The 13,351-nt window shown below is 47.9% G+C and overlaps 1 protein-coding gene across 1 annotated transcript in view; it reads right to left on the bottom strand.

Moving 5' to 3' along the window:
* Positions 1-616, bottom strand: part of TCF7L1 (transcription factor 7 like 1) — a 211,672-nt gene extending 211,056 nt beyond the window's left edge. The window contains exon 1 of the mRNA XM_036752259.1: positions 338-616. Coding sequence (XP_036608154.1) covers positions 338-616 — 279 coding nt within the window. The remainder of the gene's footprint in view (positions 1-337) is intronic.
* Between the last annotated feature and the right edge of the window lie 12,735 nt (positions 617-13,351).

The following is a 13,351-nucleotide window of genomic DNA, read 5'->3' as shown; positions in this document are numbered from 1 at the left end:
AGGGACGAGGGGAAGACGGGCAGGGAACCGGGGAAGGCAGGCGGGGAATCCGGGGTTAGCGGACAGGGGGCGTGGGGGAAGCAGTCCGGGGACCCGGGAAGGAGAACCGAGGAGGGGGACCGGGGACCGGGGAGGGGGCTCGCGGACCTGAGGACCCGGGGAGGAGGACCGGGGACCCTGGGAGGGGGACCGGGGAGGAGGCCTGGGGACCTGAGGACCCGGGGACCCGGGGAGGAGGACCGGGGACTGAGGAGGGGGCCCGGGGACCAGGGGAGGGGGACTGGAGAGGAGGACCCGGGACGGGGGACCGGGGAGCGGGGAGGCCGGCCTGCTCTACCTCGGAGTCCGAGCTGCTGCTCTGGTTCTCCGACTCGTTGACCAGCGAGGACTTGACCTCGTCTAGGTCCCGCTGGGCCGAGGCGCTGTCGCTGCTCGGCTCCTGCTCCTCGCTGCCCTCGTCCTGGAAGGTGATGAGCTCGTCGTTGGCCCCGAGGTCATCGCCGCCGCTGGTCCCGCCGCCGCCGGTCCCGCCGCCGCCGCCGCCCCCTCCTGCTCCGGCTCCGGCTCCTGCTCCGCCGCCACTACCCCCGCCGCCGCCGCCGCCGAGCTGGGGCATGGTGGGGCCGGCCGGGTGGCCGGGGCTGCGCCGCCCCCTTGCCGCGCTCCGCTCCGGGCCCCCGCCGCCGCCGCCCCCGCGGGCTGGGCTGCCCCGCGCCGCTGCGCTCCCCGCCGGCCGGGCTTGGCGCCCCCTCCGCGCCCCTCCTCCGCTCCCCTGCTCTCCTCCTCTCCACCGCTCCTCCTCTCCTCCGCTCCGCTCCGCTCCCAACAAAGTTTGACAGGGCGTGGCGCCCGGCGGGAAGTGGGGCCGGCCCGCGGGGGAAGGGGCGGGGGGCCGGGGGCGGCCAGGAGGGGAGCCGAGCCGGGCCGGGGGGGCTGGGGCGCAGGCTCCGGGGCCGCGTCGCACCGCGCCGCGCGGAGGGCTCCCCAACTCGCCGCCGCCGCCCGCTGCCCCACTGGGGTGTCCCAGCTCCTGGCCGGCCGGGGAGGGGCCAGAGGGAGGAAAGGAGGGAAGGGGGGTGGACGGCAGAGGAGGGGCGGTGGGTCTGGGGGGAGGAGCCCCAGCTGCAAGCTGACACCGGCTCCGCAGGGACGCTGGGACGGGGCGCCTCCAGGGACCTGCTTCCCGGGCCCCCAGCCCCTCCCCCCCGGCCCAGCGGCAGGGGCGTACGCCTCCTTCCCGGGGCAGCCGCAGCCTGCAAACACGCGCAGATCGGGTCCGGGGCACCTTCCTGGCCCCGGCCCTTGGACCTCCGCCCGGCTCCTGGCAGCCCCCAGCCGGCTCGCTCCTCCCCTCCACTGAGCTTCCCAAACCCCAGCCTCCCAGAGTCCCTCGCACCCCCAGCTCCCACGACTTCCTTCCCGGCTCTAAGGAACTCTTCTCTAGTGCCCTGGCCCTGGGCCGGCCCGGCCCTGTCCGCTCTAGTTCCATCCCAGTGAGCAGCACTGCCCTCTGCGGGAAGGTTTCTCACTGGCCACGCAGCCTCGGACCCTGGCTTCGGTCAGACTCTGGAACCAGGGTAGCGGTAGTCCCAGCCAAATCCCCCAGCTGCCCACCCTTCAGAAGGTGCTCTAATGTAGGTATCTGCGCTCTTTCTCTGACTCTCTCTCTCTCTCTTTCTCTCTCACTCTCTCTCTGTCTCTCTCTCTCTCTCACATCTAGAAGTCCATACCGCCCCCAAAAACACACACCCCCCTTTCAATACCCATCTCCCCCCATCTTCGGACTGGGTCAGGTTACTGACAGAAAGTTAATTGGATGACAGAAAGTTATAGATTTTATCGTTCTAGATCAGAAAGGGTCCAAAAGACACCCAGAGAGCGCACTCCACCCCCTACCCCCCACCCCACCGCGTGCACGCCGCTCCACGCTCCCCCCCCCCCCATGGTTCCATCCTCGGAGACCGAGCTCCTTCCAGAGCTAATCCCAACCCATTCTGCACCAGCCAACCAAAGAAGCATTTACTAGAGCAGCCGAAGAACCCGGAGGGTCCAGAGAACTAAATTTAGGACATTGGGAATCAAGATGCCTGGTTATTTCTATGAGAAGGGCTCTTGACCTTTTGGTGGTCATCGACCCCTTTCTTTGGCAATCAGATGAAACTATGAACCCATTTTCAGAACAATGGCTTGTTGCCTACATTCATAATTGAAGGAAATGTTCGATTCCAGTTAGAAGTCAGTAAAAATAAGAATACCATTTTATTTACTTATTTTTAGGGTAGCTAGGTGGTACAGTGGATAGAGCTCTGGCCCTGGAGTCAGAAAAATTCATCTTCCTGGGTACAAATCTGGCCTCAGACACTTACTAGCTGTGTGATCCTAAACAAGTCACTTTACCCTGTTTGCCTCAGTTTCCTCCTCTGTAAAATGAGCTGGAAGGAAATGGCAAACCACTCCAATATCTTTGCCAAGAAAACCCCAAATGTGGTCATAAAGAGTTGGACACAACTGAAACAAAAAAAAAAAAAACCTTTCCCATCCAAGTTGGTAGACCTTCTGAAATTTATCTATAGATCCCCTGAGGATCTGTGTTCTCCTGGTTAAGAATCCCTGCTCTACACAGATACAGCTTTAGAAATGGAGACGAAAGGCCTAGACTGGAGACAGGTCTCCACTGTTTCTTTGCTGTTTGACTTTTTTTTTTTTAATACCTCTAGGTCTCAGTTTCACCATCCGTACAATGGGAAATAATACTACTTTGGCTACCAGCTTCACAAGGTTTAAGCAAAGGTCAAATAAGATGAAATGTAAAAAGAGCACTCTGGTACAGTGAGAAGGGCGAACCTGGAGTTGTGGGGCCTGAGTTTAATTCTGAGCACAGACGTGGTACATAGCAGAGAGACCTTGGACCTGGAGTCAGGAAGATCTGAGTTTGAATCCTGCCTCTAACAGGACTTACTGTGTGACACTGGGCAAGTCACTTAGCCTCGACACCTCAGTTTCCTCATCTGTAAAGTGAAGAGGTTGAACATGGTGACCTGTAAGGTCCCTTCCAACTCCGAATCCATGATGCTATTTCCTATAATGGGATGTGCAAATATAAGCCTTTCTTATTATTATAGTTTGGCATAATAAGGTCAATGAGTCACATAATCAGTTTCCACATTTGTTAAGCAGCTCCAAATTATTTCACAGAGTAGATAGACAGGGCTGAATTTTGGATGAACTTTCCACTGTCAGAAGGGAGTCTCCGATGCCATATCTAAAAATATAGGTGGTTTATAGTAGTATATGCACCACTAGCTTCCATAAAACCTGAAATAGACACTCACAGACTCAACAACTGTGTGTCTCTGGGTGGGTGGGTTGGGGTACATTATAGAAACGACTTTAATAAGCAGGGGAGCATCTGAAAGAGTCCAGGGAGCAAGCTGACATCACTTAAGATGATGCCCTCTGAGAATCAAGTAAAGGAGCTTAAAATGTTAAGCCTGAAGAATGGAAGACTCAGTGTGATCAAGCGTTTGAAGAGCTGTGGTGGGGAAGAAAGATTAAGCTCATTCTGTTGTGCCCCAGAATCAGGAGCAATTGCAGACAAGCGAGGATATAAGGAATATTTTCCCTACCAATCAGAGATATCCAAAATTGGAATTGGCTGCCTCCATTGATAGTGGGCTTGCTCTTACTAGTCTTGAATCAAAGATTGGATTGGATCCCATTTGTTGGGCTTGAAGATCACCGCAGATGGTACCTGAAGCCAAGGAATGAAAAGATGCTCGCTCCTTGGAAAGACAACCATGGCAAGTCTGGACAGCGTGCTAAAAAGCAGAGATGTCACCTTGCCCACAAAGGTCCATGTAGTCAAAGCTATGGTTTTTCCAGTAGCAACGTATGGTTGTGAGGGTGAACCATGAGGAAAAGTGAGCACCAAAGAATTGATGCTTTCAACTTGTGGCCCTGGAGAAGACTTTTGAGTTTCTTGGACAGCAATGAGATCAAATTAGCCCATACTTAAAGAAATTAATTCAGGCACTGGAAGGTCAAATACCAAAGCCGAAGCTTAGTACTTCAGCTGCATAATGAGAAGACTCATCGGAAAAGACCCTGATATTGGGAAAGATCGAAGGCAGAAGGGAAAGGGGGTGGCAGAGAATGAGATGGAGAGAATATCATGGAAACAACAAATATGAACTTGGACAGACTTCAAGAGATACTGTAGGGTGGAAGGGCCTGCCTTGTGCTAGTCCATGGGGTCCAGAAGAGTCAGACGTGACTGAACAATGTACATTCGTTAGCATGTTGAGGGAGGGCAATACTTGGCACAGTCTAGTTTGCTTCTGAGATTTCTTCTAACCCTGATATTCCATGATTGTGCTCTGTGTCTCCCAGAGCATCCAAGAACTGTGTTGGATGCTCAGTAAATCACAGAATTGGATGGGCTGGAAGGAATCTCAGGAGCCATTTAGTTTAACCTAGACTTGAGAGGAATGGCCACTATAATGCACCTGACTCCTTGCCATACAATCTGCTTGAAGACCATCAGTGAGGGGGAGCCCATCATCCCTCAGAACAGCCCATTTCCCTTTTGGATAGCTCTAATGGGTAGATTAGCTTAGTGGAGCTAAGTTCTCCTGACATCAGGCCTAAATTTGTCTCTGTAATCTCCCATTGCTTCCAGTTCCGCCTCCTGGAGCCATATATATGGAAGAAGGGTGGTCCCTGTGCCACATGAGAGCCTTCCAAATGCTTCATGCTAGCTCTCATGTTCCCTATGAGTCTTTTCTTCAAGGGCAGCACACCTGTCTTCAAAGTGATTGAGTCTTCCTCTCATTTCTATAGAGAGAAAACTGAAGACAGAAGGGATAAGTATCTTGCCCAGAGTGACTTGGGGAGCTAAAACACAGTCTATCAGACTCCTCCAGTCCAAGGCTCCTTTCATCATACCTTGTTGCCTCCAGTAACGGATCAGTACTGTAAGTGGTAGCAGAACTATTGGAGGGAGGAGGAGAGGAATGGGGACAGGTAGAGAGGACTTAGTCGATTAATCATGTCATACCTTCCATGTGGCCACCAACACCAACTGCCACTGACCAGCTCGCAGGAGCCCTCAGACCAATAGTCCTGCTTCTAGCCCAGTCCAGACTGCAACCATCCCGGGGAGGAACCCCTTTGGGCATGAAACCTTGCTTCAGTCCCACCTCCTCAGCAATCACAATGGTCAAAGACCCAGTCTCGCCAACAAAGTCCTTGGCATTGTCAAATGGTTCAACATCAGAAATATGTGTGATGGCATCAATTAAAAAATGGCATTAGTGAAGATGCAACACTTCCTGCTTGGCAGTTATGTCCTAAAGATCTATGGCATCTCTCTATGTGACTTAGAGCTAACACCTCTTACATGTGTTTTCTCTATTAAAATATAAGCTCCTTGAAAGTAGGAACTGTCTCCACTTTTCTGTTTGATCCCCAGTGCTTAGCAGAGGGCTTGGTACATAGTAAGCATATAGCAAATGCTTGTTTCATTTGTCCATTCATCACAGAATTTATTTTCAGCTAGAGGGGTCATTGGATCCAACCCCATCATTTTACAGATGAGGAGATGCATGGAGGTCTTGGTCATGCAGTGTGATAGTGGCAGAGCCAGGGATAAAAGCCAGATATTCCCATAATTCAGTGTTCTTTCCACTTCCTCATGCTGCTAGAGGCAAGCATTGTACAGTCAAAGGACATGGGTTCCAACTTAGTCTTTGATACTTAACTATGATGAGCAAATAAGCAAATCATTTGTCCTGGCAGGCAGCAGGGTGACCTAGCAGCTAAATATGCTAATGCAGTGATCATGGGCTGTGTTACAAGGGGCTTAGCTTCCAGGAACAGAGAGGTGATGGTCCCACTGCACTGAATCTGCCCTCATCAGACCTCATTTGTTCACTTCTAGGGACCGCAGTTTAAGAAGGGCATGGAGAGTGTCAGAGGAAAACAGCCAGGATGAAGGACCTTGGGTCCATGTCATATGGAGACCAGTAGAAGGAACTGGGGATCTTTAGCCTGGAAGAAGACTCTGGGGAATGTTACAGTGGTGAGCAAGCATTTGAAGGATTGTCATGGGGAAGAGGAACTAAATTTATTCAGTTAGAATCAGGAGCAAGACTGGGGCGGGGGGTGGGGTGGCATTACAGAGAGGCACACCTGGGCTTGATGTCATGCTATTAGAGTCATTCAAAAAAGGCAATGGACTGCCTGGAGAGATGCTGGGTTACACTTCACTAGAGCTTTTCAAGCAGAGGCTGAATGACTATTTGTCAGGTATGTTCCTGGGTGTGGAGAGGAATGTATCTCCCTTGAGTCTCCTCCTACCTCTCTAACCACTTCTTTGTAGATCTCCTTTATAGGATCATCACCCAAACCCTATGAGTGGGTGACCCTAAGGCTCTGTCCTGGTTCTTCTTCTTTTCTCTCTCAACACCCTTACTTGGTGACCTCCTAAAATCCTGTGGATTCTCTTATCACCTCCAGGCATGTGGCTCCCAGATCTACTCATCCTGCCCTCATATGTCTCCTGAACTCAAGTTCCATGTCACCAGCTATGTACTAGACACCTCCAACTGTGTGTCCTATAGTCAGCCACTTGAGGTAGGGACTTCAGCAGGTGAAAAGTGAATCTCCAATGTGGCAGGAGGCTGAGAGAGTTTTGAGGTCTAGGCCCCAAGGAATATGTTGTTGATGGGGAAGGAGTTTTAAAAAGTGAGTGATAGGAGAATATAAGGAAAAAAGAGTAAAATTACTGAAGATCTCAGGAGGAAAACAATTCATGTAAGTGCCTACAACATAAGCAGACAAATCAATAGGGAAGATATTAAAACAGAATGGAAGGTGGTCACCAAGACACACCTGGACTATTGCAGTAGATTTCTCATTGGCTTGTCAATTGTTTTCTCCTCCAGACCAGGCTGGGGAACCTGTGGCCTCGAGGTCTTCAAGTGAGGCCCTTTGAATCCAAACTTCACAGAACAGCCCTCTAGGTCCTCAAGTGTGGCCCTTTGATTGAATCCAAACTTCACAGAACACATCCCCTTAATAAAAGGATTTGTTCTGTAAACTTGGACTCCGTCAAAAAACCAAGGACCTAGAAGGCTCCAACCCACCCTTCACTCAGCTATCAAAGTGATCATTCTAAAGTGCATCTGATCAAATCACCCTTCTCCACCCCCCTTTCAGTAAACTCCAGTGGATCCCCATTACCTCCAGAATCAAATATAAGAACCTCTGCCTTTTAAAACCTTCATAACCTAGAGCCTTCCGATCCTTTTTATGTCCTACTCCCCTCTGTAATTTGTCTCTGATCTAGTGACATTGGCCTTCTTTCTGTTCCTCACGTGAGACACTCTGTCTTCCATTTCCAGGCATTTTCACTGGCTGTCCCTCATGCCTGGAATCATCTACCTCTTCATCTTAGTCTCCCATCTCCCCTGGCTTCCTTCAAGTCCCGGCTAAAATCACACCTCGATTGATATTTCTAAGAGTGCATCACAACAGAAAAAAGAATAAGGCAAGCTCTACAGGGCAATAACATAGAAGTTGTTTTAAAGGGTAAACTCAAAAAAGATACTTTAGATGCTTTACTTCCATGATAAAAGGAGAGACTAACGAATTAATAAGTGTAAGGACTAGAAATTAAAGAATAAAAGTTTGGAACAGAGAAAAGGGGAAGAGAATTAATGAAGAGAACATGGTAAAGAAATCCTTTTTAGAAAAGGGTGTAGAAAATGGGGGCAGAGCAGGGAACTAACAAGCTGAAGAGAAGGAGAGGAAGGGGATTTTAATTGACTGAGAGAAAAAAAATAATTGGCCTCTTTTAGGGCTGGTCTTCTAGACCCAAACACTATAGTGTGGTGATGAATAGTGAGAATTAAGATTGGATTCCTAGAGTGGGTATTGAACGTGCATAGTGTATAGACAGGAAAAGAAGATATCCCGGTCAATAAATCAACAAGTGCTTATCAAGCATTTACCCTGTGTCAGGCCCTGTACTAAGTGCTGGGGATACAAAGAAAAAAAAATGGTCCTTGACTTCAAGAAGCTTATATTCCAGGGGAGAGACAACGTATAGAAACCATCAAATAAAGGATAAATACGGACTACAGAGAAGGAAACGTCAGAGAGGGGATAGGTATCGGGGAAGACCACAAAAGGGCTCCTGGAGGATGTGACATTTCATTTGAGTCTTAAAGGAATCCAGGGTTTCTAAGAACTGGAAGTGCGGAGGGATAGCATTCCAAGTGTGGGCAACAGCTGGTGCAAAAGCACAGAGATGGGAGATGGATTGTTTTGTTTGGATAGCAAGTGTTGTAGAGCTCGTAAAAAGGAATATAACATAATAAGACCCGAAAGGTAGGAAGGGACCAGGTATTGCAAAGTTTCAAATGCCAAATGGAGCCATTGGAGGTCATTGAGCAGGGTTAGGGTTACATGGTCAGATGTATGCTTCAGAAAAATCACTTTACGACTGGGTCAAGTGACACAGGGCAAGAGTAGTCAGACAAGTAGGAGGAGAACCAAAAAAGCAGTTAGCAAAACTAGAGAAGAAAGAGTGCCTAAAAGGAGGTGATCGGCAGTATTTCAGGGAGGTCAAGAAAGATGAACATTGAGAAGACGCCATTAGATTTGGGGTTTTAAATTTCAATTTTATTTTATTTTCAATTCTGAAGTCTCTCCCCCCACCCACCCCATCCTCTACCCACTGAGAAGGCAAGAAAAACAAAACCCGTTACAAATAGGATAATCATATGAAACAAATTTCCTCATTAGCCGTGTTCTAAAATAAAGAAAATGAGCTTTAATCTTCATTCTGACTCTGGCAGGTGGGTAGAATGTTTCATCACAAGTCTTTTGGAATTGTGGCTGGTCATTGTATTGATCACACTTACTAAGAAGGCTTTCACTCTTTATAATATTGTTGCTATCCTGTAAATTGTTCTCCTGGCTCTACTCACTTCACTTTGTGTCAGTTCATACAGGTTTTCCCAGTTTTCTTCTGAAACCATCCTCTTCATCCCCTTCTTGCTCCAACATTTCTCAAGTCCCCTCAGTTTCCAATTCTTTGCAACCACAAAAGGAGCTGTTACTGTTTTTTCCCTATGAGCCTTTTTTCTATTTCTGTGATCTCTTTGGAGTATAGACCTGATAAAAGTATTACTAGACCAAAGAGTATGCCCAGTTTAATAGATTTTGAGTTTTGTTCCAAATTGCTCTCCAGAACAGTTGGACTAGTTCACGGTTCCACCAACAGTGCATTAGTATACCTGATTTCCCACATCCCCTCCAGCATTTTTCATTTTCCTTTTTTGTCATCATAACCAATCTAATGGATATAATGTGGTACCTCAGAGTTGTTTTAGTTTATATTTCTCTAGTTATTCTTGATTTACAGCATTTTTTCCTATGGCTATTGATAGCTTGGATTTCTTCCTTTAAAAATTGCTTATTCATATCTTCTGATCATTTATCAGTTGGGGAATGGCTCTTTTTCTTGTAAATTTGACTGAGTTCCCTATATATCTTAGAAATGAGACCTCTTTTAGAGAAACTTGCTGCAAAGATTTTCTCCCCAGTTTCCAGCTTTCTTCCCATTTATATCGACATTGGTTTTGTTTTTAAAAAAGAAATTAATTTATGTCATTCAAAGTTATCTATTTTATCTCTTGTGAATCTCTCTACCTCTTCCCCTACTCATAGATCTGGCAGGTCATTTCTTCCATGCTCCACTAATTTGCTTATGATCTGATCCTTTTTGTCTAAATCATGTACCCAGTTTGGGCTTATCTTGGTATATAGTGTGAGATGTTGCTCTATACCCAGTTTGACACCATTCGATTTGGCGATTTAAACGATTATTGGTAACTTTGAAGAGAGAAATTCCAGTTAAATGCTGAGGTCAGAAGTCAGATTGCTGAAACTTTAGAAGAGAGTGAGAAGAAAGGAGGAAGAGACACTGATAATAGTTTGGTTTTTCAAAGAGTTTAGTTGGAAAAAAGAAGAGAAATCTAGAACAATCGTTGACAAGCATGGTAGAGTTTTTTAAGGATGGGGAGACTTGAACATATTTGTAAGTAGTGGGGAAGGAATCAGTAGCTGTGGAGAGACTGAAAATTAAAGAAAGTGGGGGCAATCTGTTGAACACCGGAGAAGACAGGATCAAAGATACCTGTGATAGAGTGGACCTCGGCAAGGAGGAGACCCACCATGAGAGACTGGACTGAGGGAGGAGTGTGGGGGAGGTTGGTGTTAGATGGATGTGAGATGAGAAGGAAAAGAAAAGGGGAATTCTTGGGAATGGCCTCAATTTTTTTAGTTTGAGATGAAGTCCTCAACACAGAGGGTAGCCGGAGGGAGTGGTATTGGAGGCTTGAGGAGAGGGGCTAAGTGGGCTAAGGAATCCATTTGAGAAGAACAGTAGGCTTGCCTTGCTGAGATAAAGGCCCAGGTGAAATTAACTAACATCAGTTTGCAGTGGACCTAGTTAGCTTGGTTTTACCACTTCCTTCAGCTCTTTTCAGCAGCCCATGAATAGGATCGAAAGAGGCAGATGGGAGAGTAAACCAGGGATGGGATTTGTTAAGATGTAAGAAGAGAAGGGACAAAGCGGGCAAGGGATTCAAGAGAAGAGTTTGGTGTTAGTTTAACTGATTCTCCAAGGCATCAAGACTGGGCAGGAAGCAGAACGTAACCAGAGTAGGGGTGATGGCCTGGGATAGTACCGCGGAATGGAGGGATTGAGGGTCAAGATGAGGGCAAGGAGTTAGTTTAGAAGGAGTAGAGAATAGAGAGAGATGGAAAGGAAAAAAGATCCCACTCAGATCTGGTGGGTGATGGCAAGGTCAAAGGTACGACCATTCCCATGCTCACACTTTTCCTTCCTTTCACCCTGCCCTCAATAGAAGCCGTGTCTGCTCTTTGCTCCCCTTGTTCTGTGGGCTGGGCCTGGTAATTCATTTTAAATCACTCTTCGAAACCCAACATTTGGCAAGCACTTTGGAAGAATGCAAATATAACACCACCACCTCCCAACCTCACTAACGGGTGAACACGCTCGAGGGTCAGGTTTCACGTAAGCAACTTTAAAAGGAACTTCATGGGGGGAAAACCACCTGTTCAGGAAGTCACTATAAAAAGGATTTGTTGGTTGAATGTAGACTCAGCTGGAGAGGCCGAGCATCCCTGACCTCATGGAACAAGACATGCAGAGACAGGGGACAGCTTAAGAGCAGCCTTGGGGGTGGGGAGGGAGAAGAGAGAACAGCTCCAAGGTCATAGTGAGAAAAGCCCACTCATTCTCACAAGGCAATAGGCAAGAGGAGGTTAGATTTAGAAGGACCTTGGAGGCCATCCAGTTCAAAACTTAACCCCCTCATTTGACATATGGAGAAACTGAGGCCCAGGGCAGTGAAATGATCACACAGCTAGTAAGTATCAGAGGCAGGATTTCTTGACTCCACTAAGACTTCTAGGAATGTTTCTTAGTCTTGCCCCTGGCATAGGGAGGATGGGGCCAGAGGGTCCCCTAAAGAAGCTTTGGGGTTCCTTAATCCCACTCTTGAGTGCTATTCAGACCACATCCTGAGTATCAGTTTCACTTCTCAGTATCAAACTCCAGAAGGCTCCATTTGGAGTCAGGAGGACATGGGTTCAAATCCTGCCTCTGGCCCTTCCTCTCTCTGAGCTTTGGTTCCCTCCTCTTTGAAATGGGGGCAGTAATACCTGTCGTACTCATACCACAGAATAGTTGTGAGGCACAAATGAGATGATGTAGACAAAGCACTATGCAAACTGGACCACACTCCATACCTAGCAGCCATTACTGTAAGTAGGGACACTGATCCACTGTAATTCAGAGGAAGGGACCTACTATGGCACAGTTTGGAGCAGGAAGGGCCCTTGAAGACTGTGGTCTTCAAATGGAAGCAGGGCCATTAAACCACACATAAGGATTCTTGAGGGTGCATCTGATTTAGAAAACCACATAGTAACGTTAACTATGTTCTATTGTACTTTATTTTGTTTAAGATTTCCCAATTACATTTTAATCTGCTTCAGGCTGGATTCTGGGAGTGTTGGGGCCAGGTCTTTGACATCTCTGTCAAGATCTAGTCTGACTCTCTCCTTATATAAATTAGGAATTGAGACCCAGAGAGCTAGTGACTTCGTGGTATCCTGGATTCAGAGCTGGAAGGGACCACAGAGGTCTTCTGAGTCCTACCTGCTTATTTTGCAGATGAAGAAACTGAGGCCCAGAGAAGTGAAGGCTCAGAGGCAGGATTTGAACCTAGGTCTTCCTGACTCCCAGTGGAGCCCTCTGGAGTGGGGTACTCCACGGTGAACATAACAGTCAGGATGTGGTCTGAGCAGCAGGAAGGGTAGGACTAAGGAACCCCAAGCTTTCCTAAGATCGCAGAGATAGAAGGAGACAGAGGCAGGAGAGGCCTTTGAAGTCATTTGTTCCAACCTCCTTCATTTTATAGGCAATGAAACGGATCTCAGAGAGATCCAGTGACTTACCCAAGGCCCCACAGAGACAGAGCCAGAATCCAGAGAGAGCTGTCCTGGTGCTGATGGCAGTGTTCTTTCCATTACAATACACCGACTCCTTTATGTTTTGATAATTAAGTATCCCCAAACCCCTGAACAAGCTTTCATACTTGATTAATTAAAAGCCTGCGAAGAGATCTGAGAAGTAAGGGACATGGTGCTTGATAGATTACTTCAGGTGTGGCATACCATATAGACTAAAGAATACTTTGGAAAATCAGTAATTCAGTCACCAAGTTCATCCTGGTCCAATTAAGGTCATTGACACGGCAGAAAGGACAGCATAGATCTAAGACGTGCCACCGAGAAAGTCATAGTAGGATTTGACCTGAAATATACGAAGGAAAGATGGCAAACTCTGCAAGATTACAGGCCTAGAAGAAGCAGTGGCACTGCCCATGATAGCTAAACAGGTGGGAGAGGGTGCTGTCTGTGCCACTTACGTTATGCTGAAAGCCTGGTGTAGCCTCCTCTTTAGTAGAGATGGGGGGGGCTAGGATGAAGACTGTAAGATGAGCCATAAAATGAGGTCACAGAATCTGTTGGCTTTAAATTGCAATGCCTGGCGCTTAGGCTCCTTGGGAACAGGGCCTGTCTTTTACGTTTCTTTGCAGACGCCCGTTTGTTAGCCTAGTGGCTGGTATAGTATTGTTGTTGAGCCATTTCAGTCATGTGTAATTCTTGTGACCCCATTTGGGGTTTTCTTGGCAAAGATGCTAGAGTAGTTTGCCGTTTCCTTCTCCAGCTCATTTTACGGATGAGGAAA

Source organism: Trichosurus vulpecula, chromosome 3 (genome assembly GCF_011100635.1).
Source record: "Trichosurus vulpecula isolate mTriVul1 chromosome 3, mTriVul1.pri, whole genome shotgun sequence".
NCBI classification, from domain to species: domain Eukaryota; kingdom Metazoa; phylum Chordata; class Mammalia; order Diprotodontia; family Phalangeridae; genus Trichosurus; species Trichosurus vulpecula.
This window is presented reverse-complemented; position numbering and strand designations above follow the sequence as displayed.